The 27560-nt window shown below is 45.6% G+C and overlaps 2 protein-coding genes across 5 annotated transcripts in view; one reads left to right on the top strand and one right to left on the bottom strand.

The window, feature by feature from the left end:
• Window positions 1-3470: 3470 nt before the first annotated feature.
• Window positions 3471-13730, bottom strand: Rab19 (RAB19, member RAS oncogene family). 4 transcript variants are annotated; one of them, XM_052173506.1, is made up of 4 exons: window positions 13444-13730; window positions 10526-10738; window positions 5790-5991; window positions 3471-4482 (listed from the first exon to the last, which is right to left on the bottom strand). In XM_052173506.1, the coding sequence occupies exons 2-4, from the start codon at window positions 10724-10726 to the stop codon at window positions 4214-4216; spliced, it is 672 nt and encodes a 223-aa protein (XP_052029466.1). In that variant the 5' UTR covers window positions 10727-10738; window positions 13444-13730; the 3' UTR covers window positions 3471-4213. The 4 variants fall into 4 exon arrangements, with proteins under 4 accessions (XP_052029466.1, XP_052029465.1, XP_052029468.1 ...); XM_052173505.1 differs by lacking the exon at window positions 13444-13730 and adding an exon at window positions 13267-13435; XM_052173508.1 differs by lacking the exon at window positions 13444-13730 and adding an exon at window positions 13267-13435 and having other exon boundaries at window positions 5790-5973.
• A 3457-nt stretch (window positions 13731-17187) lies between these two features.
• Slc37a3 (solute carrier family 37 member 3) overlaps window positions 17188-27560 on the top strand; it is a 40228-nt gene continuing 29855 nt past the window's right edge. The window contains exon 1 of the mRNA XM_052173499.1: window positions 17188-17272. The gene's annotated coding sequence lies outside the window, so the exon portion shown is untranslated. The remainder of the gene's footprint in view (window positions 17273-27560) is intronic.

Here is a 27560-nt window from a genome sequence, read left to right as displayed (position 1 = left end):
ATGAGTGTTCTTTTGCCCTGCACACCAGAAGAAAGCGTCAGACCCCCCATTACAGATGGTTGTGAGCTACCATGTGGTTGCTGGGAACTGAACTCTGGAAGAGCAGCTGAGCCGTCTCTCCAGCCCCTCCAATTAACACTTTTGAGACAAATCTCACTGTGGAGTTCAGGCTGGCATCAAACTAAACACATGGTCATATCTTTTCGCTCCCAAGTTACATAAGTTTAGCTCCCAGACACATTTCTTTTTTCAGATTATGTATGGGAATGTTTTGTTTGTATGTCTGTCTCCCGTGCTTGATGCCTGCAGAGGTTAGAAGAGGGTAAGGGCATCAGATCCTCTGGAAGTGGAGTTACAGATGATTGTCAGCCACCATGTGGGTGCTGGGACTTGAACCCAGGTTCTCTGGAAAAATAATACTGGTGGGACACTATTTGAGAAAGGGTCTCACTGGTTGGAGCTCAAGTAGGCTGGGTTGGCCTGTTCATGCCTCTGCCTCCTAAGAACTAAGTTAAAGGTGTGTGTGTAATCCTATTGCTAGTTACTGCAATGGCGGTGCTAGGAATCAGACCTGGATACGTTGGAAGAGCAGCACTTCCTCTTAAGCACTGAGCCATCTCCAGCTCCATTGTACCTTACTTAGTACCTCAACTGGTCTGCCAGGTGCCCCTCCCCATTCCCCCCCCCCAGCACTTAGCCTCGCTTGAGACAAAGATGGGAACTCAATGCTAATGTTTCTCTGGCACATCCTAGTCCCGCACATGGCTCAAATCTTTTAAAAAGCTTAAAGCTCTGAGACTGGAGAGATGCTCAGTGGTTAGCACAGTATTGCTCTGGGAGAGGTCCCAGACTTGGCTCCTAACACTCACATCGGGCAGGTCACGGTTGCCTGTCCCTGTAACTGCAGCTTGTAGGGGACCCAGGGATTAGTGGTGTAAGATACAACACTAGCTTTAGGTTCTAATAGTTTGATGGATGTGGGGTCTCTTGTATCCCAGTCTGTCCCTCTGACGTGCTATGTAGCTAGTTAAAGCCCAAAGTTTGTGCAGAGACAAGCACTCTGTCAAATAAGCTATATCCCCAGCCCTTGGAGATACTGTGTGTGTGTGTGTGTGTGTGTGTGTGTGTGTGTGTGTGTGTGTGTGTGTACTTGCCATTGTGTACATGTGGAGGTCAAAGGATAACTTGCAGGAGTTGCTTCTCCCTTTTCACTGAGTCCTAGGGATGAAACTCAGGTTGTCAGCCTGGGCAGTAAACATCTCTAAACATTCTGAGCTATCTTCTGGCCTGTAATTATTTTAAACATACATTCTAGTCTTCCTCAGATTGCTGAGTGGTCTGAAGTTGTTGTGAGGAAAGGGTTTGTGACCTCTCCTGTCTCCCTGTGTGCAAGGAGCCTAAGCCCTTGGTTTCCTCAGCTGGACAGGCCGGTTATCCTCACTAGGTTCAATCTCCAGCCTTGTAAAAAGCAGAGGAAAAAAGTAACAAAAAACCTACAAGGGCAATCTAAAAGCGATTTCTTTTTCTCTTTTCCTTTCTTTTTGCTTTGGAGACAGGGTTTTACTAAGAAGCCCTGGCTAACCTGGAACTCACTCTGTAGACCAAGCTGGCCTAGAACTCAGAGATCTGTCTGCCTCTGTCTCCCAAGTGCTGGGATTAAAAGTGTATGCCATCATCACCTCCCAGATTTTAAATTTTTGTTTTGTTTTTGTTTTTGCTTTTTCAAACAGGGTCTCACTCACTGTGTTGCTCTGGCTGTCCTGGAGCTTACTTTGTAGACCAGGCTGGACTTGAGCTCACAGAGATCAGCCTCCCCAGTGCTGAGATTAAAGGCATGCTATGGCTAGATTAATGTTTCAATGTGTCTTTAGTTTTATGTGTGTGTGTTTGCAGTGAGCACGTCTATGTGTGGTGGGTAGTTATGGAGACCAGGAGATGTCAGATCTGGAGCTACACTGGTTGGGAGCCACCTACCTCGAGAATTAGCTCAGGTCCTCTGGAGGCCAGCAAGCATTCTTAATGTCCAAGTCATCGGTCCAGCCCAGAAAGCAGAGGTTTCTGAGTTAGTGATAGTGTACAACTGTTAATTCCAGTACTTGGTAGATAGAAGCCAGAAGGTCAGGACTAAAAGGTCCTTTTTGGTTACATAGTGACTTCTAGGCCAGCCTGGGCTACATGAGGCTATCTTTAATAATTTTAACCTATTTAACTTTTCTTTCATTTATTTGGAATGTTGGTACTTAAACTCGGAGCCTAATGCATGCTAGGCAAGTGCTCTACCACCAAGCCATCTGCCACCCATCCACTTCCCCTAGTTAGTTTGGTTTGGTTTTGAAAATCTGGTACTTTCAAACATTTATCTTTATAGTAAGGGGGTTTCAGATCTGTATAGTACTGCAGCCAAAGCCACCTGCCATCTAATGAAAAAGTTACTTAACATTACCTTGTTTGTAAACTGGGAGAACAGCACATCTCAAGTAAGAAACACAGCCCATCTCTGCAGTGACAGCTCCAAGAATGAAGCATCTCCTACCCAGGAGATGTGCCACCTAATCTCATGGTGCAGCGAGTGCCTAGCATCCCCAAGTCATGATCGTGTCCGGGATGTTTGGCACTAATCATCCACTGATTACACCTAACCAACCTTTGTCAGACTGCTACAGTAATCCATCCACATTGCTGTAATGAAGTACCCGAGGCTAGGTAAATTACACAAGGGAAGTGGTTTATTTAGCTCATGGGTTAAGTCAAGGTGTTGGCCCTGTGAGAGACATTTACAACATAACATCACGGAGCATGGTATCTCAATGTCAGGCGTTTGTTCAAGAGGGAGAGAGAGCACATGGTGGGCCAGAAGGTGAGGGAGAGGGGCCAAACTGGCTCTTTTTGTTACAGTTCTGAAAGAAGTAACTCAAGGCTCCGTATTAAAGGATCAAGCCTCTGATGTGACACTCTGGGCAGGAAGTGAGTTAGTCTGCCCAGTACAAGCAAGTGGCTTGAAGAACATTAACCCTCTAGTTCTGAAAGTGGGGGCTACTCCACTGCAAGAAGGCATCAGCTGCTCTCTGACCACATCTTGTCGGAGGCGACACAACACTGGTTTGCTGATAATATAAGAACAATTTAATTTCAACACAGGACTGACTTCCATTCAAGAGGTAATTTGATTATTTTTTTCTTTTGGTTTTTTGGATTTGGTTTTTTTTGAGACAGGGTTTCTCTGTATAGCCCTGGCTATCCTGGAACTCACTCTGTAGACCAGGCTGGCCTCGAACTCGGAGATCTGCCTGCCTCTGCCTCCCAGAGTGCTGGGATTATAGGTGTGCGCCACTACTGCCTGGCCAGGTATTTTGATATTTTAAGAATTCATGATGGCCGGGGTGGTGGCGCACGCCTGTAATCCCAACACTCTGGTAGGCAGAGGCAGGTGGATTTCTGAGTTCGAGGTCAGCCTGGTCTACAGAGTGAGTTCCAGGACAGCCAGGGCTATACAGAGAAACCCTGTCTCCAAAAATCCAAATTCAAAAAAACAAAACAAAAAAATTCATGGTAGGTATTTCTTCCATCCTTGTGGTCAAACAGATTGACAGAGGGCAAGCCAGTTCCATCTGCCTCCTAGTTCCTGACCATTTGAAAAGAAAGCATTTCTAGCTTCTAGGTAACAGGCCTTGCTCCTCTTTTTCTTTTTTTTTAGATTTATTTATTATATGAGTACACTGTAGCTGCCTTCAGACACCAGAAGAGGGCGTCAGATCTCTTTATGGATGGTTGTGAGCCACCATGTGGTTGCTGTGATTTGAACAGGACCTTCTGAAGAGAAGTCACCTGACTGTGACTGTTGGAGGCAGGCTGGCTTTTCATTACAAGCCTTCTCCAACAGTGCCTGGGCTGTTTCCAAATCTAGAATGTTCCAAATATCCTCTCTGCATCTTCCCGCTCCCCATTTAACTACTGTCTTTGTACAACAGAGAAGCAAATTCCACTATTAAACTGTTGGAGGTTGGGGAGACAGATCAGTATGGGGAAAATCCGTCCTAACTCTCTTCCTTCAGGGCCTGAGCTCCTCATTTCCATAGGAGTCCTTGAGGACAGTGGTGTCCCCTTTCCTCAGAGTCTGTGCTGCCCATCAGGCTGGGGGTGAGGCTCAGCCGGCAATGCTACCAGACACTGGCGCCTGGATACCCTGGCTGTCGTGCTGGCTTCCTGTACATGTTCAACAAGTACAGCGGCTGCTCTCACCGGGGACCTGGGACACAAGAACTGGGCTGGAATCCTGGGAGAGACCTTGCTGGACACTCTCCCCATACAGGTGCAGGCTGTTGCGGGCAATTAACTCCTTTGCCATGAGCACAAAGACTTCATCTATGTTCCTGGACTCCTTGGCGGATGTCTCCAGGACAGCCAGGAGGCCGTACTTCTCAGCCAGTGCACAGGCGTCCTCAAACAGGACATGCCGCTTCTCCCACAGGTCTGACTTGTTCCCTGCGGGTGAAAGATGTGTAAATGTAACACTAATGAGTAACAGAAGTAAACCATCTTCCCCCTCCACTCCCCTTTTCTGTCTTTGTACTTAAAAAAAGGTTTTTCAGAGTTGCTTTATTTCTTGTGTTGGAGTGTGGCGCACTCACACACTACAGCACATATGGACAGAGGACAACTTTCACGTCTTTTTTTTTTGTTTTTTCTTGTTTTTTTTTTGTTTTTCGAGGCAGGGTTTCTCTGTGTAGCCCTGGCTGTCCTGGAACTCACTCTGTAGACCAGGCTGGCCTCGAACTCAGAAATCCACCTGCTTCTGCCTCCCAGAGCAGAGGACAACTTTCAAGAGTTATTTCTCTTGGGGAATTGAACTCAACGTCTTTTAGGTTTATTTATTTTATTTATTATATGTAAGTACACTGTAGCTGTCTTCAGACACCAGAAGAGGTTGTCAGATCTCTTTAAGGATGGTTGTGAGCCACCATGTAGTTGCCAGGATTTGAATTCACGACCTTCTGAAGAGCAGTCAGTGCTCTTACCCGCTGAGCCATCTCTCCAGCCTGAACTCAGTCTTAAGTCTTAGTGGTGAGTGGCCTAGTCTCTTAGCCATCTTGCCCACCTAGTCTGTTCTTTGAGACAGGTTCTCATGTTGCCCTGGTTAGTCTGAACCTTGTTATATATATTCATCGTCCATAAGGTATTGGCCCAGGCCCTGCTATACTCTACAGAACACCAAATGTACCAGACTTGAATCTGGCAAGTCCTGAACTCTGAAATATCTGTCCCTAGCCACCATACCCAGCCCTTTGATTGACATTTTAAAAAGAGAACTTCCACATGCCAAAGATCTTTATAATGCAGACATCAGTATAATCTACCACAAGAAGTTGCCTCCTAAACTCTTTACTCTTCTTTTTTGAGACAAGGTCTCAATGACTTCGGCCCTCACTGATTTAGATAGAATGGCTGGCCAATGAATTCTGTGGCTCCTCCTCCTCAGCGCTAGCTTACAGCTGTGTGCCATCATAACACCTGCTTTCAACCCTGGTTCTGATGATCTGAACTGATGGCCTCAGGTTTTTACAACCAGCGCTTGGTTGACTGAACTATCTCCACTCCCTTTTTAAAAAGAGAGTTTCACTATCCCTTATTCACACCGCCCTTGAACTCTATTTTCCTGCCTTATCATCCAGAGACCTAGGATCACATGATCACGCTCTCAGACTCAGGATCTCATAGACTACTGCTGAGGGTTGTAAGCTGAGCCCCGGCAGAGCTGGGTCAGGAAGCTAACTGCTTGCACACCGCCCTACCGATCAGCATGATGACGAGGTTGGCCGCTCCGTATTTTTCTATCTCATGGATCCAGTGAGGGACAGATTCGAATGTGGACCGCCGCGTGAGGTCATAGGCGATGATGGCTGCGTGGGCACTCCGGTAGTAGCTTTGGGTGATGGTACGGAAGCGCTCCTGGCCTGCCGTGTCCCACACCTGCATCTGCAGAAAGACAGAGGCCTAGCAACATGGTCATTCCTTTATTTAAGTCGCCATACAAACGGTTTCCTGTGGGCCAGTAGGATGGCTCAGTGGGTAAAGGTGCTAACTGCCAAGTCTGGTGACCCCAGTTCAATCCCTGGGACCCCTGTTGAAGGGAAAGTGCCAACTGTGACAGGTTGTCCTCTTTTTATGAACACACAGTGGCAGGCATGCTGGCACAGCTAGAGGCACAACAAATAAACGATGTAAGTTTTTTTTAAAAGAACAAATGGATTCCCAGGTCTTATTTCAACCCATTCAGATTCAGTAGGGACAGGCAGGGCCAAAATGTGCTCTCCAGTTTAGCAGATGCCTGGAAGGTCTTCTCCACTGATGCAGGATCTACTTATTCCTGAATCTTTTCTTTCAACTGTTGACCTCAAATGTCCTTTGGCTAGATTTTTGGATTCATATTTCAAGTTTACCCATTGGGAAGAACTCTGGCAAGGGGGATGGCATAGGCTGAACTGTACTGATTCTTAAAGGATCACTTGGAATGTTCACACTCAGTGGCATCCTTACACAATACTTCCCAGGTTACTGTCTGAGACATCAATCACATCAGCACCCACTCACATGACTTTCAATAAAGAAAAAATAATTTAGAATCATTTTATGTGCATTTTGCAAGTGTGTATGTGTGTGTGTGTGCACATACACGCACCTAACCACACGTGTGCCTGGTGTCCACAGAGGATAGAAGAGGGTATCAGATATACCCCAGAACTGGAGGTGAGACAGCCTGATGGAGGTTGTGAACTGGAATAGATTGTTGTGAACTGCCATGTGGGTGTTGGGAATGAAACCTGGGTCCTTTACAAGAGAAGCAAGCTCTGTTAACTACCGAGCCATCTCTCCATCGCTGTGTATAAGTTTTTGTTTTATAGTCTCATATTGTCCAGGCTGGCCTTGACCTCAGTATGCAGCTGAGGTTGGCCTGAAACTCATGATCTTCCTGCTTCCACCTCCCAAGTGCTGATGTCATAGGCATGGGTCTCTGTGCCTAGCAGTTCTCACCTGATATGTCATACCATTTATGTAAAAAACTGGCCTTTAGCCTGGGTTGGTATCTCTAATCCTAGCTACTCATAAGGCCAGGGCAAGAGGATAACAAGGTCAAAGCCAGCCTGTGCTACAAAGCAAGTTCAGTATCAGCCTGACTAAGCCAAAAGTAAAATACTAAAAAGAGGCCAGGATGTACCTCAGTGGTAAGGTGTTTGCTTAACATGTACAAATCCCTAGTTACAATCCATAGTAGCAGAAAAAATGGTGTGTCTAGGGTTTGGAGGTCAGAAGATGTAGAATCTCTTGCAAACTATATGGAAGCATAACCTGTCAATAAAAAACCTTTGGCCTATGAGCTGAGGCAGGAAATAGGAGGTGGGACAGAGATAGAGAACAAATCTGGCAGAATCAGTTTCAAGGGAGATCTCCCTCAGACTTTGAGGAAGACTGTATCATGAAACTGTGGACCGGGTAACCAATGATGTGGAAGACATAGAATAATTTAAACTTTAAATGGGTTATATAAGTAATGAGCTAGTCAGGGAGCAAAGCCACGGCTATTGGCCTAGGCATTTATTAATACATAATTAGTTGTTATTTCTGAGGACAACGTAGCTGGGGTAGCTGGGTGGAAAGCCCACAAGTATAAGAAGACAGCTTGTGTCGAGGTCATCAGGATCGGTGTCAGGTGCCTTTATCCGCTGGGCCATCCTGCCAGCTCCTCTCCCCTTTGTTAATGAACAATTCCTAACAGGCGGCCAAACAGGAGGGAATAGAAAGAATGAGTTTTCCTATACTGAGATCCAATACTTATTAAGATTTTCCTTTTTGGGGGATTCCCCTTGTGCTAGTCTTCAGAGCTGGTCCCTTCAGCTGAACTCACAGTAATACACAGTAGCTGGGTTTTGTTTTTTGTTTTTTGGGGTTTTTTGTTTTTGTTTTTGTTTTTTGGTGTTTTGGATTTGTTTTTTTTTTTGAGACAGGGTTTCTCTGTATAGCCCTGGCTGTCCTGGAACTCACTCTGTAGACCAGGCTGGCCTCGAACTCAGAAATCCGCCTGCTTCTGCCTCCCAGAGTGCTGGGATTATGGGCGTGCGCCACCACTGCCTGGCTGCTGTTTGGTTTTTGTTTCTGTTTTTCAGTCTTTGAGAGAGGGTCTCAATAGGTAACACTGGATGGCTTGGGACCACTAAGCAGACCAGCTGTTGTCTGTCACATTTGCTGTCATCCTCGTGCCTCTGCCTTTTGAATTTTGGACTTACTCCTTCTCCAAGATACAAGGAGACATTCATTTACATAATCCCAAGGCCAGCACCACTGCCAACAATTCTCCAGTGTCATCTGATATGATCCCATATTAAAAATCTCTCAATGATCCTAAAAATTATCTTTATAAATGTTATTTATCTGTCCGTCTGTTTATTTATTTAAAGTCAAAGCCTCTCTCTCTCTGAGCTGGAGAGATGGCTCAGTGGTTAAGAGTACTGACTGCTCTTCAGGGGTCCTGAGTTCAAGTCCCAGCAACCACATGGTGGCTCACAACCATCTGTAATGGAATCCGATGATACCCTCTTCTGGTGTGTCTGTAAACATCTACAGTGTACTCATATATAAAATAAATAAATAAATCTTTAAAGTCATTGAAAACATTTAAAGAAAAAAAGTCAAGGTTTCTCTCTATGTAGCCCAGGCTGGACTCACACTTGTGATCCTTCTGCTTCAGCCTCTTCAGTACTAGGATTACAGGCACGTGACAGCTTGCCCACTATCTTTTCGTTTTCCTTGTTCTCTCTCTCTCTCTCTCTCTCTCTCTCTCTCTCTCTCTCTTTCTTTCTTTTTTTTCTTTCTTTTTTTCCCCCCGAGACAGGGTTTCTCTGTGTAGCCCTGGCTGTCCTGGAACTCACTCTGTAGACCAGGCTGGCCTCGAACTCAGAAATCCACCTGCCTCTGCCTCCCAAATGCTGGGACTAAAGGCGTGCGCCACCACCCGGCTCTCCTTGTTATTTATTACATTTTATTTATGGGTTGTGTGCACGTATGCATGGTACACATGTGCTTCTCCGTAAGCAGCACAGTTGGCAAAGAAACGACCCAGGTGAGGTAAGGATGACACCGGTTCAGCTCGGCTCAGTCCGCCGGTGCCGAGCCAAACTTCTGGAGTCTGATTCCAGGCTGCTTATTTTAGACAATATTTAAGGACAGTACAATTTTGGAAAAAAGTTTTCTGATGATAATTAACTCAGTTTTGTATGTGCAAACAAAGTTTAAGACATGTTTACTTCATGACTTTTTATAAAGTACAAACGGGCTTCTTCTGTAAAGGTGGGCTTTGTTGCCGTACAAGCTCTGTTCAAGGTTTAGGTTAGGGTCTAGCGAGAATGACGAAAGCAAACATAAAGCCTGTCTAAGTCAGGCTTGGTCTGGTCTAAGATATCTCAGAAGTTGCCAGACAGGCATCCATCTTTAACCTCAGCACTCGAGAAGCAGAGGCAGGCAGATCTTTGAGTCTGAGGCCAGCCTGGTCTACAGAGTAACCCTGCCTTGAAAATTAAAGTCACGTAGTACAGTAAAAGTGACATCTCTAAGAAGGATGGGTTTAATGGCCTTAGAAGATGAAGATTTAGAGGGAAAGGTTCTGGGAAAAACAAATATAAACACTGGGGGATATTCCAGAGATAGCAAAGGGTCACCAAGTAGTCAACTATATCTCTTCTTAGCATTCCAAGAGGAAGATAGGTAAACATCTCCTTCTTTTGAAGAGAAAAGCTTGCATGTTTAAATTCCCTGGGTTCTCCAGTGCTTATCTGTATGAACAAGGACCTCTTGCCCTCTACACGTGTATAGGTGAGAGCAGAGTTTCTCCTACTGAGTAGGACCCAGGGAAGAAACTCAGGTCACCAGACTAGGTAGCAAGCTGTCATGCTGGGACTGACTTCGTTCTTACAAAATTGGTGAAGCAAGTTGTTTTTTTTTTTTTTTGGTCTGTGGCCACATTTTATATTTAGTTATTGTTTTTTGTTTGTTTTGTTTTTTTGTCTGTTTCTTTTTTCTTTTTAAGACATGGTCTCATACAGCTCTGGCTGGCCTTGAACTCACAGAAACTCCCAGAGATCCAATTACCTCTGCCTAAAGCATGCACTATATCACCTACCTCTGATTATTTTTGAGACAGGATTCTCATTGTGTGGCCCAGCCTGGCCTCAGTCTTTTTGTCTCAGTCTTGTGCTGAGATTATGGATATGTGCTGTGACATAGTTGCTGATCTTTTTCTTAGACACTTAGCCATGTTCTTTTCAATATTAAAGAACCTAGCCCTTTTTCATATTGCAAATATTTCATTTCCAGTCTGTCCATTCTTTTGACCATGTATCCTATTTTTGGACTGTAGAAATTATGACCTTCAGGTAGACTTAGCAATATACTCTTTAAGGCTTCTGTGTTTATACCCTTCTTAATACGGGGACTCCGGCCGACTGAAGCAGGGGAACTGCCCCTGGCGCCCCCTCACCTTCACTTTCTTGCCATCTATCTCGAGGGAGCGCACGGTGAAGTCCACCCCGATGGTGTTCTGCTGTGACTCACTGTAGACTCCAGACTTGAAATGCTGAACCACACACGTCTTCCCCACGTTGGAATCCCCAATGAGGATGACCTTGAACAGATAGTCCACATTCTCATCCACTGTTCTGGCTAAGCTGGAGAACGGCATGGCTCAGGCTTCCTAGAATAGACCCAGGAAGGAAAGACAGCATTTTGTATTTTTCTTTCTAGGGAGTGCACCTACCAGGATCCAGGACTGAGATCATCTTTACTTTCTTGCTGTAGAAGAAGAAAAGCAATGGCAGTCGTGGCTTTCACAGGGCAAATGTTCTCGGGGGTGAAGGATGCCAGCGACTGGTCAGCTGTAGGGAGTTGCCCCATAAATCCACACCTCAGGTATAGGTGGACACAGAAGGCCATTCTTTGATGGGAATAGCATCTAGTCAACTCTACGTGATTACAGAACTGAGGAACTCCCAGTCCTGAGGATGAGGTACCCAAAGACTGGGATAGCGGGGGCCGTGCCTCCAGCAGTAACTCCAGCAGTCAGTCAGGTGGAGGATATGCCCGCAGCCACTAGAAGATGGCTTATGTAGTCAAGCCACGACAACGGACAAGGTCCAGCCGAGAAGCCAGTTAAGGAAGACTCACATGTCTGCGAGTGCACATGAGTGCAATGGCCAAAGAGGCTAGAGGGATGGGAGCCCCCGCACCAGTGACAGGCAGTTGTGAGCTTGAGGTGGATGCTGGGAACTGGACTCAGGTGCTTTTCCCTCAGAACCACCACTCCATCACCCACGTGGTCCTTTTATTCTAGGTAGTACTCCATTTTTCTTTTTATTTATTTATTTATTTATTTTTAATTTTTTTTTTTTTTTGGTTTTTTGAGACAGGGTTTCTCTGTGTAGTCCTGGCTGTCCTGGAATTCACTCTGTAGACGAGGCTGGCCTCAAACTCAGAAATCCACCTGCCTCTGCCTCCCAAGTGCTGGGATTACAGGCGTGAGCCACCACGCCCGGCTAGTACTCCATTTTTCTAAACTAGGAAATTAGAATTTTGAGGATATTCAAAATTGAAACTGTAATTAGAATAATAAGGCAAGGGCACGTGCGGCAACACACAACTTTAATCCCAGCGCTCAGGAAGCAGAGGTAGGTGGGTCTTTATGAGAGTTCAAGGTCTGGTATACATAGCAAACTTCAGGATAGCTAAGGCTACATAGTGAAACTCACGGTTGTGTGTGTGTGTGTGTGTGTGTGAGAGAGAGAGAGAGAGAGAGAGAGAGAGAGAACACACTATGGGAAATTTGAGAGTGGAAAAGGAAATAATTCATTACAGGTTTCTAATGATGGTATTAGCCAAACTTAATCAGGATTACTTATTACAGACCTGCAATATACATACATACACATATATAAAGTTTATAGGGCTGGAGAGATGACTCAGTAGTTAAGAGCATTGGCTGTTCTTTCAGAGAACCTAGGTTTGGCTCCCAGTACGCACATGGCATCTCACAAACATCTGTGACTCCAGTTTTAGGGGGCTCAATCCTGTCTTCCAGCCTCTGTGGGCACTGCATGCATGCAGAACACAGACATATTTTTATATCCTATGTGTTCAAGGTGAGGGGCCCTGAGGATGACACATGAGGTTGACCTCGGGCTGCCACATGGCGTGTACACGCATGAACTCACACAAATAGATATTAAAACAACAGATACACTTGTGTACATTTCTCCATGAGGTTTGAGACCCGTCAGTCAATACGTCAATCACCTGAAGCTACCGCATCCCGGCTTTCAGCATCTTGTTCCAATAGTCACCTGTGCTTACATAGCTTCAATCTCAGGGAACTCTATTTCTCTTGAATACAATTGTGCACAGTGGCAGCTCTACATCCCCTGAACTGACACCTGTCTCCCTGGGATTCCTATTTGTCAATCTCAGAGCTCCCCCCATTCCCTACCCCCCCCCCCATTGCAAGTCACTGAATTCCTAGTCACATGACATAACAACTCAGGAGCTATTTGAAGCAGCAGACATATTCCTGTAACCGCAGGTACTTAGGCCTTTAAACCACCCTGTTCACATATTTAATTAGGTCTCTCCGTCAAATATCTCATGAGACCAAAACACCCCTTTGGTGATTGGATTTGAGGTTGAGTAAATTGCTCCTACCTTATGAAACCTTCATTTCTCCCTTATTTATTCTTTTTTTTTCTTATGCCATAGGAAAAGGCCAAATAAAAATGTACACAAATGCTCGTGCCTATTTTGGCAGACAAAAATGCACACAAATATCCAGTCTTTATATGTAGAAACCAAAGGCTTTAAGGAGGTAAGGAATGGTCTAGTACTTTTGTTTGGAAGCCCCTGAAATCGCACGGAAAACTGATCCAGCGGACAAGAGACACAATCGAACCAGTTGTGTTTTTTGTTTTTTTGTTTTGTTTTTTTTTTTCCTTCCTTGTCTTTTCCACTGAAGAAAGCCATTCTACTTCCGGTATCTTATCACCTTAACTTGAGCTGAAAACTTGTTTCCAAGTCCCCTTTCTCTTCTTTCCCTTCAAAGTGCCTGGGGTTCCACAAAAGCCCCCCTTTAAGCAAGCACATAAACCCTGTAAGGAAAACACAGCAGAGCCTTCCCAGACAAAACCATTCCACAACCCCGCGCCCGCCCGTCACCTCCTGGTTCCACCTGTTGCTTACCTGAGCACTCTCTCACCTCGCTGGGGAGCAGGTAGTTTCTTCTGGTTTCCTCTGCAGCCCTCCTCCGTCTGCTTCTTCCTCTTGTCTTGCGGTGAGGTGGGAACTCAAGTTCCGGCCCCTGGCGTCAGGTTTGGAGGCCCGAGAAAGCGAAAGGGAAACAAGGGCAATGCCTCCTACCTGCAAGGAGCCTGAAGTCCCAGGTGAGGTGCTGGCCGGCTACAGGGCCCAGGGCAGACAGCTCGCTCTCCTGCCAGTATTCCTCAGATCAAGAGAAAGCACGGAGAAAAACTGCCTTTCACTCAAGCGGCACCCGCTAAGCTACCGGCTTCCTTCTTGTGCTCGGGCATCCTTCATCGCACAGCCTGCCTGATCCGCTTGTGCTTGTTGGGCTGGGCTGAGAGGCTGTTAGCTGAGATGACTGTGACTTTAAGGAGGATACTGATCTGGGTCCTGAGTGACTTGTTTTAAGAAGTCCCTGGAAGAAAGGAGGTGCTCCAGCAACTTAAAAAGAATAAAACAAGGGTCCACAAGATGTCTCCATAGGTAAAAGCTGCCAAATGAAGACATGAATTCTAGTGGCTAGTTGTTCTCTGAACACACATCCATGTACGAAGACATGTACACATGCCAAATAGAGAAAAGTAAAAAAAAAAAAAAAAAGGAATTAAAATCCCTAACCAACCAAACAAAAAAGCCCTGAATTAAAAGAACTTAGAGCAGTCGGGGACTTAGATTAATGGTAGAATATTTGTCTAGGAAGTGAAAGGCTGGGTTCTGTTTCCAGCACCAAAATAAAATAATAAATAAAATAAAGGTGCTTTACTGCATGTGGGGATGTGTGTGTGTGGGGGAAGAGCCACTTAAAAGTTTTACCACACAGCAGAGGCTAATTTTTAAGTGTGAGAACACCTAGAGCCGATTAATCCTTGATATAAGAGCAGAGTCCTTGCAGTAAGAGCAAAGATCTGAGGTAAATGTCCTATTCCTACCCAAAGAATCTATCAATTCTAGACTCTTGTAATGAACTACCTTCAGAGCCTATCATAAGAACTAGATGGTTCAGTGCATAAGAGCGCTTTACTGCTCTTCCAAAGGACTTGAGTTCAGTTCCCAGCATTCAAGTCATGCAGGCCTGAAATAGGAGTCGACTGTCCCTTGTTCAAGAACATCAAGTCTGTGATGCCAGGCCGGGCAGTGGTGGCGCACGCCTGTAATCCCAGCACTCTGGGAGGCAGAGACAGGCGGATTTCTGAGTTCGAGGTCAGCCTGGTCTACAGAGTGAGTTCCAGGACAGCCAGGGCTACACAGAGAAACCCTGTCTCAAAAAAAAAAACCCAAAAAACAAAAAAAAGAAAAAAGAAAAAAAGAAAAGTCTGTGATGCCTTTAAGTTGTGACTCATCATAGCCCAAATCCCACCCACTCAACAATTTTTTTTCAGGAATATCTCTTTTAAGCAAGGTAACCCAAAACTAGGTTAGTTTCTCACTCTATCCAGAGAAAAAGACACTGTCACATGCTGCTGCTGACTGTGGCTTTCAGAACCACGGTCACATGTGTAACTTGGAATTGGGTTGTAGGTCAAAATCCACCACAAGTGTGTAGGCTGGGGCAGGAAATGGGGGCCTGCCATGTCAGTGTGGGGGAGGGGAGCTGTAAATGGTTTCTTGACATGACGATTACTGTTTAAGTCAATTGTCTCAGATCCAGCCCATGTTACACTCACACACTGGGAGAGCACCTGGGGGTGGAAATCAAATGGTAAATAGCCTGCCCACCGGATGATTTTCTACTTCACTTTTATTTTTTTCAATTAATTTATTCTTTTTTAAAAGATTTATTTATTATATGAGTACATTGTGGTTGTCTTCAGACACATCAGAAAAGGGCATCAGAACTCGTTACAGATGGTCATGAGCCACCATGTGGTTGCTGGGATTTGAACTCAGGACCTTCGGAAGAGCAGTCAGTGCTCTTAACCTCTGGGCCATCTATCTCTCCAGCCCTAATTAATTCTTATTTATATGAATGAGTGTGTCTCTCTGTGTGTATGTCATATGTTCCGGTGTTCAAGGAGACCAGAACAAGGCATAGGATCCCTTGGAACTAGAGTTATAGCCCATTGTGAGCTGCCTGATGTGGGTGCTGGGGCCGGAACTCAGGTTCTTTAGAAGAACAGTGATTGCTCTTAACCCCTGAGCCATGTCCCCAGCCCCTTCTCCTCCTCCTTTTCTCTCTTCTTCTTCTTCGTTTTAATATTTATTTATTTATTACATGTAAGTACACTGTAGCTGTCTTCAGATACCCCAGAAGAGGGCATCAGATCTCATTACGGATGATTGTGAGCCACCATGTGGTTGTGGGATTTGAACTCAGGACCTTCAGAAGAGCTGTCAGTGCTCTTAACCACTGAGCCATCTCTTCAGCCCTCATCTCCTCTTCTACTTCTTTTTAAATCCACAAGTGGAAAACTGAACCGCATACTGGAAGTCTACTTACTAGGTTTTGCTTTTTGCCCACATCTACCTGAGGCGCTTTCCTTGGCAACTTAAGTGGGTGTGTCCCTCCCTTACCTGATTCTCCTTCATTTTTTTCCTTTTATTTTACAGTGTAAGGTGTTTTGCTCACACATATGTCTGTGCACCATGTGCATGCCCAGTGCTGGGGGGCAGGGGGGGTCAGACAAAGGCATCGAACCCCTGGAGTTACAGACAGATGTGAGGTGCCGTGTAGTGCGGGGACTTAACTCAGGTTCTCTGGAAGAGCAGCCAGCTCTCCAGCCCCTCACAATGGTGTGCACCCTAAGCTATAAAACAAACAAACTGATGTCTCTGTGTGGGGGTTCGGGGCTGCTGAGCTACCTTTAGGTGACCCTAGGGCTTTCTGCGTTAGCTTATTAACTCCAGCGTCTCCTCTGCTGAGGGATCTTAGGTCTGTTGCTGTGGCTTCAGTCTTCCTAACTAGAACCCTCTAGGGTTTTAGGAAAGTTTAGCTAAAAGTTGGTATGCCAGTCAAGATAAGTTTGGTGGATGTCACAGATGCCATAAGATTAACTGTGAAATGGGCCTGGGTCCAGGAGTGCCCCCTCCCCACCTCCCCCCAAAAGCAGCATTTCTCATGTTTGACCAGGTGGAGGCATTTCTGGCACGGTTTGTGTTTATCATGACTTCTGGACTCTTGCTCTGAGTGTTAGAAGCATAAGGAAGCTACAGCTCCCAGCATGCACCTCTGGATACCCTGAAGGAGAAGATTGGGTGGTGGCGTGTCCTTTCTCCTCTTCCTTTTCTATCCCCTCCTCCTCCTCTTCCTTTCCCTCTTCCTGTTTTTATTTGTGTGTTTTTGTATGTCAGTGTGAGAGTATGCTATGTGTGTTCAGTGTTCATGGAGGCCAGAAGAGGGCATCAGGTCCTCTAGAACTAGAGTGTTTGTGAGCCACCATGGAACCAAACCTATGTCTCCTAGACAAGCAGTCAGTGCTCTTAACTGCTGAGCCATCTCTCCACCCCCATTTTTAAAAATGCACATATGTATGTATGTATGCATGTATTTAATCGTCTCTCCAGCTGCGCTGCTGGGGATCTTAATATGCACGATTTATTTAGGTGCAGTGGCAGTGGGGTGCAGAGCTGTAAATACAGACAGGTGAATGAATGTTCCTACCTATATGGATAACTACATTTAATTAAACAAGAATCTAAAACAGAATAAATCCCTCTCTTGAAAAAACTGTCAGCCTATCGGTTCTTCTCAAATTATATCTCTCACTCATTGCTTTTCTCAGCTAACATTTCTGGACCTAGTCCCCTCCTGCAGGAACTCAGTTAAACCCAGCCAGTGGACTTCGCAGCTCGCAGATAAAGCGGCACTGACGGACTACAGCTCCCAGCATGCACCTGTACACGAGGTCACGTGAGCGTCCGGAAGCTCTGGCCACATCCCGCTGGGTGAGGTGGCGGCGGGGGCGGCGGGAGCCGAGTCTAGCGGAGCGGGTACTTCGGCGGGTCTCAGGTGCGAGCCTGCGTGCGCTCGGGTGCTTGGGGTCCTGGACGGGTTGGGCGCGCGGTGGGCTTCGGGCGTGGGAAGCGCGGGCAGCTGGTGGGTGTGGCGGCTCGAGCTCTCCTGGCAGCTGGCCCCCACAAGACCCCGACCAGGACCCCACCGGAGCTCCTGGTGCTGCCGCTGTGCTGTCCTGAGGTTGTGTGCACCGCTGAGGGAGGAGGACACCAGAGATGGGAGGTGGCCCCAGCCCAGCCCACGCAGACCTCCCGGGTGGGGGGCACTTGTTCCCCTCGGCCCACCGGTCTTGGATCATGGGACATTTGGACTGAAGAAATTGAAACCCAAGGAAAGGGTTCATGGTTTAGCAAGAGGAGGGCCGCGTTTCACGTTTTTTTGGGTGGGATGCACCGAGGTCAGAGAGGGAGAACGGACTTCGTGGAGAAACTAGGGTTTTGACTACCACGACCTCAGTTAAGGAATTCGGCTCTGTTCTTATTCGAATGTCAGACTTTGATTGTTCTTATTTGCAGAAGTGTGGCCTGCTCTTAATTTTGATAGGACAATGGGGAATGTGTCCACTTAGTTTTAACGTTTTCTGCAATGTGTTAAGCGATGCCGTGATAATTTATTGAAATGTTTAGAGGATACAGAATTGCCAGGGCGAGCCTCATTAACCATTGCTTGGTGTCGTCACACATTTCTATTTACAAAACAGTCGCTGAGGAAGAGAACGCCTTGGCTGCTTTGAGAGTTGAACAATTTCTTTGCCATTTACCAGATGTTTCCTTTAAAACAGACTCTGCCCCTGAAAAACCCGTAAATCCTTTCATTTAATCCTTAAGTGAGGAAAGCAAGCCTGAAAGAAGCGAAGTGAACGGACTTGAACTTCAGTGTCAGAGCTCTCGGTTTTTCAGGAGCAGTTCAGTGTTCATTGTTTAAGGTTCTGGATGAGTGCCTGGTCTGCAGTGAGGATGACATGCTGTTGCAGTGATCACTGGCACGATTAGTGCTTTGTCTGGAGGACGGAGGAGAAAGTAGTTGTCTTTGAAACATGCCCAAAAATAGAAAATAGGGAGAAGGTGGCCTTAGGAACCCTGGTATAAATGGGTGTGGTTTTAGGAACCCTGAAACAGATAGCTAAGTCCTTAACATCTGTGGTAATGAGGCAGTTTTAAGAAAAAGTGTGTGTGTGTGTGTTGACAAGTGTCAAATAGTCCAGGCAACCACCATCTCCCTGTGTAACTGAGGATGTCCTTGACCTTCTAATCTTCCTGTCTCTGGAGTGATAGTGTGCACCACCCTGTCAGGTGACATGGGCGCTGGTCAAGCCCTCTTCCATTGAACTAGCCCAAGCTTTTAAGGCGGGCTCTCAAATGAACATGTGCTTTGCAGCTCTATAACGCGGGCTGGCCTTATATTTGGAATCTTCCTGCTGGGATCATAGGAGCACACACCTGGGAAGGCTTGAGTTTTGAAAAGAGAAAGGCTGTGTATGGTACCAGTACGTAGCTTTGAGTTAGATGGTGTGAGATCAGAAAGACACTGTCTAAGCGTGAGCATCGGCATGTGCCGCACTGTAAGGGCGGCACTCACCCATCTGTCCAGCGCTTGCCTGCAGGCCAGCACTCCAAGCACACGCTGGAAGAAGTCAAACCCTTGGGAGCGGATGATTGCCAGCTCCCTACATTTGAGGGTGTTAGGGAGCCACATTTGTTTATAAGTTGGACGTTTCCCATCCCAAACTACATACCAGAGAGATTAAGCTGTGGTCATTCTAATTATCATGTTTTACAAAGCCTGAGGTGTTTTCTCTTTCCACTTACACATCTGAAAAATACGCAGAGAGCTGACTATGTTTATACTTGCAAAGTACCCATCATGGTCCTGGTGCCTTATAGGCATTCAACTAAAGGAATCATTGAAAAAAAATTTTTTTTGTAATCTAGGTGCTTTGAGGACACTGTGGACTTAGAACAGAAAAAGCCACTGTTATTTTTTTTTCTTTTATGGAGTTTATAGATGAACAATAAACATGCAAATCGTTAAATAAACAGAAATGGGGAATAGAAATTATTTATTTATTGGCACTGGGACTTGAACCCAGGGCCTTGTGTGTGTATGCTAGGCAAATGCTCTCTACCTGGGTGCTCCAACAGTCTTTTTACCTCCATCTCCCTAAGATGGGTCAGTGTGTCACAGTACCCTATTAATGGGAACATTCTGTCTGTCTGTCTGTCTGTCCATATAAGAAAGGATCTCACTGTGAAGTCATTATTGGCCTAGAATTTGCTTTGTAGAGCAGGCTGACTGCGCCAAACACACTCAGTCCTGCTCACTCTTGTGGGATTAACATGTTCATTACCACACACCTGGCCCCAATGGGAACTAGTTTTGGTGAGTTGTCTGGGCAGCCACTTAGGAGGTGACATCTGAGAAACGAGCCAAGAAAGGGAGGAACAAGCTATTGCAAAGAACCAGGAGGCACAGAGGCCTCGAGGGGAAGGCTTGGTGGGTTCAGGGACTGGAGATGGGGCTGGGTGGAGGGAGGAGGAGGAGGGAAGGAGACAAGGGGCGAAGAGTAGGTTACAGCCTGACAGAGGACTGGGAACTCAGCTGCCCAGGGCGGGACTGGTAAAACATACAGTGTGTTTGAACTGCACGTGCCCGGAAGCTGCGGGTGGGCAGGCGCTGAGAAAATAACTGCCTCTGAAGAACAGAGGTGGGTGAATCAGCACACTGCCCCTGTGAAGAAGAGAGAGCACCAAATCGTGTGTTCCATGCTTGAAAGCGCGCTTACCTGAAGGGGCTCTGCCCATGGCCAGTGCAGAGATACAGAGTCTGCAAGAAAGGAAGGAACTGCCCAGGCAGGGTATTTGGAGACAGAGGCTTTGTCTCCACTGTCTACTCTTTTACACCTTTTGATCATCTGCTGTGTGGTTTGGATATGAGGTGTCACCTGGCAAAGTTGATTTGTTGACATCATGTGAGTTGACATCATTGTGAGTGATTAGATACCAGGATGCTAACCTCATCTGTAGGCGAAGGAAGGGACTGATAAAGTCACACTGCTCAGACTGTTAGGTCACGGGTTGCCTTTACCCGCTGCTTGTTGCCCCCTTTGTCCCCTTGGCTGCCGTGGGATGAGCATCTTTCTCCCTCCATGCCCTTTCATAATGTCCTGCTGTGCCATAGGCCCAGAGTCAGTGGGACCAAGTATGGACTGACCTCTCTGAAGCTGGCTTGTTTATTACAAAACCTCAGCCTTTCCAGCTCAGTCATGTACTCAGGCAGAGCCTACCAGCCCCAGCTGCTCCCCATCCCTTAGGCAGACTCATCTCCTTCAGGGACTAACGCAGGCTCAGAAGGCTCCACAAGGAGTTTGGTTTTTTTTTTTAAATCTATCTCTTGGAAAGCCAGCACAGGTTTTTTTTGTTGTTGGTTTTTTGGTTTTTTTTTTTTTTAAGATTTATTTACTTTTATTGTCTTCAGACACCCCAGAAGAGGGCATCAGATCCCATTACAGATGGTTGTGAGCCACCATGTGGTTGCTGGGAATTGAACTCAGGACCTCTGGAAGAGCAGTCAGTGCTCTTAACCGCTGAGCCATCTCTCCAGGCCCCAGCACAGGTTTTAAATGGAGGTTGATTTATCCCCCATCTTTTTTTGGGGGGGGGGAGCGGTGCTAAAGGTGAGTGGGGGAGGGGGTGTCACTAGGTCAGCACACTACCATTATGTTGGATCCAAGCCCTTGATTTATGGGTTTTGGGGATAGAGTCTTTCTGTGTGGCTCAGGCTGACCTTAAAATCAATAAACTCTCCTCAGGTTCCTAAGTGCTGTTTTTACATGTGTGCCACCTTGCCTGATGGTGGGATTGATGTTGTAAGATGTATTTTTGCTAGTGTGTGAGGAATTATTTGTGGGTGGGGTCATATAGGGAGAAAATCTGTTAGAGCAGACGAGGTAGATCAGGGCAGATCATCTTAAGATGGTGGCAGGGAGATTAAGTTCAGAGGTAAAAAGGCATTTAGGAATGGGCTGGATGTGGAAGCCCAGAGAAAGGGGAAATAAAGAATGAATGCTATTTATTACTTTGTCCCCAGGAGGGATGGAGGTGCTATTTCTGAGGTGAGTAATCCCGGGGAGGAAATGGATCCTGGTTTACATCTGTGGCAGGCATAAGCCTTGGTGTAAAGCCACAGGCCTGGGGGACAGAGCAGGAAAAGATACTGGAGTTCAGAACGGGAAGAGAGAGAGCTCTGCTTCGCAGGCAGAGAAGCTGGAGCGGTTAGGGAAGTGGGAGGCTTGCAGGGCAGTGGCGCTCGCCCTTTGAGGTTTGCGGTTTGAATCTGAAGTCAGCCTGCCTGTGTGATTTTTCTCTGACAGAACTCAGCTGTGAGGATACAGGGAAGGAAGCGGGCTAGGCCTGGGAGAGGAAAAGACTCACTGGGGAGATGGCATGTAACCTGGTAAGGAAGTGTGGGTAAGGGAGGAGGAGCCTGGCTGGGTGAAATGAGTATTGGAGTGTGAAGTATCTAATGCAAGCACTCTGGAAGGCAAGGTTGTCTAGAAAGTTTACGGGAGCGGATGCGGGGCCTGAGTTCCACCCATGGAGTGAAACTTCTTGGGGATACAGGGAAAGGGCAAGTGAAGAAGACAGGACTGCAGAAGGGTCTTAAGAGGGGGACTCTTTTCTTCTTCCGGTTGGTTGCTCAAAAGCTCTGAAGGCAAAGAGGAAGGGCCTGTGGGACAGGAGCTGTCCAGTGTGTGCACCGGTTCTGGTGAGTAGGCAGCGAGAGCTGCAGAGGGAAATGGGTGAGCGCTGCCCTGGGGACAAGGTGGGCAGGACCCCTTGATTTTTGATGCAGGTAGGCTGTGATAGGAGTGGTGGCTTCCTGAGAGGCATAGAGACAGCCACGTGTCTGTAAGGATGTGGACTAGGTGGCTCTCTCTTTGAGTTCCCAGGAAGCCTGGTGGGAGAGTAGGCTGGACAGTGGTGCAGACCGCACAGGAGTGGTGGGTACTGGTACACGCTCTCTCTCCCACCAGCCTTTTTCTTTGTCTGTGGACTTTGATTCAAGTGTACAGAACATTTTCATTTAAAACATATTTATCTACTTATTCACTCATTTATGTATGTATGGTGTATGTGTGTGTATGTGTGCATGTATGTATGTATGTATGTATGTATGTATGTATGTATTGAGCTAGGCACCTGCCATAGTTTCCCAAGTAAAGGCATTATATAGCACTGCCGACTCACCATCTCTAGCACAAGATACTTTTAGAGGCTTTGCTATATTTGGGTTGGAACAAACTGTAAATATTTCTATAGGTAGTGGGTCACCCATATAACCCCAGCACTCGGGAGACCAGCTGAGGCAGAGCTGCTTCTAGTTCCAGAACAGCCTGGGCAACAAAGTGCTACAGTGTTTAAAGGTAAAGAAAGTAGAAGTTTAGGAGTAACAATGTAACAATTTAGGAAACTAGTAAATTCTAAAGCAGCATAGTATAGGGAGACACCATCTTCAGATGTGTGGCAGGGTAAAGCAGTCTTGTGTCAGCATTCATAGTACACTTCTGTTCTTTTCTGCAAAGTACACACACACACACACACACACACACACACACCCAAGGTGCCAAAGGTGGAGCTGGTGCTTTCTTTTTGCCTTGTCTGAGTTCCAAGGATTGACTCAAATAGCTGTCCTTGCCCTGGTTGCCTTTACCTGCTAAACCATCTTGCTGCTGCTCACCTTTATAAGTTAACTTCTTCTTGTATATATATGTGATGTGTATGTGCTGGCTTAGGCATGCCACAGCATGCATGTCAAGGTTAGAGGACAGCTTTGAGAGGTTGGGTTTCCCTTTCATTTTTATGAGGGTTTCAGGGATGTAATTCAAGTCACCAGGCTAGTTCAGCCAGTGCCCCAGTCTGCTGAGACATCTTGCTACCCCCCCCCCCCCCACACACAGAGGGGGTATGTATATATATGTGTGTGTGTGTGTGTATATATATACACATATATATGTATACATATATAACAAAAATCACATTACTTGATGATTATGAACTTGCTTTAAAATGCAGAAAAGAGGGTTAGTGGTTCTGGATCTGATTGATAGCAAGAGGTCTGTGTTTTGTTTTGTTTTTCGAGACAGGGTTTCTCTGTGTAGCCCTGGCTGTCCTGGAACTCACTCTGTAGACCAGGCTGGCCTTGAACTCAGAAATCTGCCAGCCTCTGCCTCCTAAGTGCTGGGATTAAAGGCGTGCGCCACCACTGCCGGCTTTTGTTTTGTTTTTATGCAGTGCTTGGGATTGAATGGAGAGACTGAATGCCAGGCATGCCCACTTCTACTGTGCTATATTCCGCATTCCTGAGCTCTTTTCTTTTTTATTAATGTAGCCTAGGCTGGTCTAAAACTCTCTCTATAGATCAGCTTGGCCTCGAACTCACAGAGATCTGCCTGCCTCTGCTTCCTGAGTTTTGAGATCAAAAGTGTAGCCCACCAGCAGGAGCTACTAGCTGCTGCCCAAGACCTTTTTGTTATTTTTGTTTGTTTTGTTTTTGTTTTTTGAGATAGGGTCTCTCTGTTCAGCATTGGCTGTCCTGGAACTCACTCTATAGACCAGTGCTGGCCTGGAACTCAGAGATCCGCCTGCCTCTGCATCCGAAGTGCTAGGATTAAAGGCGTGTGTGCTTCCACTTGACCCAAGACCTTATTTTTTTAACATTTTATTTTATTAGTATTATTTTTACTTTTAAGGTAACAGTGTAGAAAGTTGAGGGTTATTGCTCAAAGGATACAAAATTTCCTTCAGAAAGAAGGACTAAATTCAAGATCCTATTGTACAGTATGGTAACTGGAGTACCAATGTATCTTTTAGATTTTAAGCGTTTCCCTTAGTGCAGAAGATGATACCTAGTGAGGCAATGCATTGGTTAAGTCCCTTGATGGAGCCATTCTACAAGTATACAAACTCCAAAACATACTGATATGACAAATGTATACTGCATTTTGTGATTTAAAAAATAAGAAAAGCCAGGGCTGGCTTCTGGGTAGTAGTGTCTGATGTCCTGGGTTAGAACCTGTATCCAATGGTGAGAGGACATTGGTGGGACAGCTCCCAAAAGTGATCTCCATGGTGTATCTTAGCATACTCAGATTCTCATGCTCACACACAATAATTAAATACATACACAAATAATTAGAAAAGCCAATTCTTAGCACTGTCAACTATTACATGATAGTCATGTGTTCAGTATTCACACTGAGAAAATACTAAAGTTATTATGACTTCAGAAACATAGACATTTGACTTTAATAAGTGGGGTGTGATGGCACCTACTTATAGTCTTAGTCTTTAGGAGGCTGAGGCAGGAGGATTGTTTGCTTCAGGTTAGAGGACAGTTTGAACTACATCGTGAATTTGAGGCTAGCCTGTACTACAGAGTGAGACATGTCCTTATAAATACTTTTAATAGTTTGTGTGTATGAATGTTGTGCATGTACAGCTACCTAATACCTATAAAGGTGAGAAGAGGGTATCAGATTCCCTGCAACTGGAGTACAGAGGGCTGTGAGCCACCCTGTAGCCGCTGAGCCATCTCTCCAGGATGTGTCTTTAGGGGAAAATCAGCAAGCTGGACATGGTGGTGGACATCTTTAATTACAGCACTTGGGAGGCAGAGGCAGCTGTATCTCTTAAGAGTTCAAGAGTTTGTTTTGCTTAAAAAGAAAAGAAAAGAAAAGAAAAACATAGCTCATTTGGTAGGGTGTTTGCCTTGTGTGTAGGAAGCCCTGGGTTTGACTTCTAGCTTGTTGTAGTGGTGCACACCTGTAATCCTAGCACTCTTGGGGAAGGAAGGAAGCAAGATGATCAGGTCATCCTTGACTACATAGAGTGTCCAGGGCCAGCTTAGGCAGGATACCCCAGACCCTGCCTGATTAGGAGAAGAAGGAAAAAGAAGGAAGGAAATACATAAGTAAAATAAAGAAATAAATTGGGTTTTATTAATTGTAACAGAACTGGCTGAATTTGAAAGCCGCTAGACACAAACAGTGTGTGTTCAGAGTGTTGGACAGTGAAAGCAGAAAATACTGACATCCAGACGTGGCAGAACCTCCTGTGGTCAAGGGCCCCTCGCTCACATCTGCTTGGAAGCTGTCTCTGGGCTGGGTAGGATATATGTGCACAGTGTACTTTTTAATTATCTAATTACATAGGACCAAATGCTATAATAGTATTCATTTCAAATGGCAGTCTGCCAACAGCAGGTGACTATTTAAAACTGTTTTCCCCCTGTATTTATTAAGACTTTTATTTTTTATCTCTACGGCTTAGGATAAAGTGATTTATTTAGAAACTAAATCCACATAGTCTCATATCTCAATACATACATACATACATACATACATACATATATGCATTCATGTGACTCTGATTATACAACTATTACTGCTAAAGCAATAGTCATCTCGGGCTGGAGAGATGGCTCAGTAGTTAAGAGTACTGACTGCTCTTCCAAAGGTCCTGAGTTCAAATCTCAGCAACCACGTGGTGGCTCACAACCATCCGGAATGAGATTTGATGACCTCTTCTGGAGTGTCTGAAGACAGCTACAGTGTACTGACATATAATAAATGAATATATCTTTAAAAAAAGCAATAATCAACTCAATTCATTGAGTTTTAATGTAGTTATTCATTCATTTATTTTTATTACACTTCTTCCTGTGTGAGGGATGGTGCACGCTTGGAAGTAAGAGGACGACTTAGGGGGAGGGAGTTGGTTCTCTACTCCCTGTGTGGGTCCTAGGGATCCAACTCAGGCTATCAGGCTTGGTCGCCTGTGTCCTAACGATCCTAGGGCCATCTTGCTGGCCCTAGCTTATATTACATTTTGAATTTGATATCTTATGTTCTCTCAGTATTTTGAGGTAGAATGCATTCAGGTAAAAGAACTGATTTCTTGTTTGCTTTTTTGTTTGGTTTTGTTTTATGCACAGCCAGCTGGCCTAGGACTCACTGTATACCAAGGATGGCCTTGAGTTTCTGATCCTCCTGCCTCTGCCTCTCCAGTGCTGGTATTGCAGGCATGCATGATCAAGCCTTTTTTATATGGTGCTGGGGATCAAACTCAGGGCTTCCTGAATGCCAGGCAAGCCATCTGCCAAGACCAAGAACTGTAATTTTAGTAGCAGCACATGATAGCTCTTATTTTTGTAACTTCTGGAATCATAAACAGTTTTTTGTCAGAAGTCTTAGTCTTACTGTGCTCATAAATTTGTTAGCATTTTTCAGAAGGAATGATTTAAAAGTAGAATTATCTACATTCTATTGATTTAGTGCTAAAAACAATTACTTTTGGGGGATGATTAGTGACTTTCCCTGTATCCTGAGCTAGTCTTAGACTTTTGATTCTGCCTCCATCTCCTGAATATCAAGATTACAGATGTGTGCCACAATGACCAGTTAAACCAAAATATATACCTTAATAGATTAAAACATTGAACAGTTCATTTTTTGTGTGTTTTTCTGCATGTACGTCTGCACCATATGTGTGCCTGGTGCCTGAGAAGCCAAAAGAAGGGACCAGATTCCCTAGAACTGGAGTGAACACACCTCCATGTGGGTGCTGGGAATCAAATCTGTCCTCGGTGTTCCTGATCGTAGGTTCCCATGGACGCCAGTGCAGCAGATCCCCTCGAGCTGGACCTGCAGATGGAACTGCCTGCTAGCAATGCTGGGGGCTAACCTCTGCCCTCTGGAAGATCAGGCGGCCTTCTTACCACTGAGCCACCTCCTCAGCTCTGTGCAGATACCTCTTTATTTTAATCAGTGTTTCTAACATTACTCGGAACTTTTGGTTTTAGATTTAATAGTTCAGTTCTTCTGTGTTGTTCCTTCACTTCCTGTGAGGTGAGAGCCTTTCTTCTCAATTTGCACGACTCTTCCTTCTGTTGGGTATACTCATTTGTTGAGGTTCCTTCTCCCACCACAGGACTAGCCAATGACTACAAAACATAATTACCAATCCAGTTTTCTGGTGCAAGTAGCCCAACAGACGAGGATGCAGTTATTTGTTGCCTGGTCATAAACTACTAATTCAGACTTTTCAAAATGATTTCAGATAGTTTGGATTATCATTCTCTCTCTCTTTCTCCCTCTCTCCCTCTCTCTCTCTCTCTCTCTCTCTCTCTCTCTCTCTCTCTCTCTCTCTCTCTCTCATCTCTTTGTCTGACTGCTTGCCTGCTTGCCTGTCTGTGTCTCTGTTTCTGTCTGTCCGTTTGTCCATCT

The sequence above is a fragment of the Apodemus sylvaticus genome, chromosome 2, assembly GCF_947179515.1.
Source record: "Apodemus sylvaticus chromosome 2, mApoSyl1.1, whole genome shotgun sequence".
In the NCBI taxonomy this organism is placed as follows: domain Eukaryota; kingdom Metazoa; phylum Chordata; class Mammalia; order Rodentia; family Muridae; genus Apodemus; species Apodemus sylvaticus.
The sequence above is the reverse complement of the archived record's forward strand: the minus strand, read 5'-3'. Positions and strand labels throughout refer to the sequence as shown.

What these genes read in the sequence shown, in the direction of transcription:
- Rab19 (XM_052173506.1), bottom strand. Translation starts at nt 10,726, where the DNA reads ATGCCGTTCTCCAGCTTAGCCAGAACAGTGGATGAGAATGTGGACTAT. An exon ending in TAGATGGCAAGAAAGTGAAG is followed by an intron (nt 5,992 to 10,525) that starts GTGAGGGGGCGC and finishes CCATGTTGCTAG; the next exon opens with GCCTCTGTCTTTCTGCAGAT. An exon ending in CCTCGTCATCATGCTGATCG is followed by an intron (nt 4,483 to 5,789) that starts GTAGGGCGGTGT and finishes TTTCACCCGCAG; the next exon opens with GGAACAAGTCAGACCTGTGG.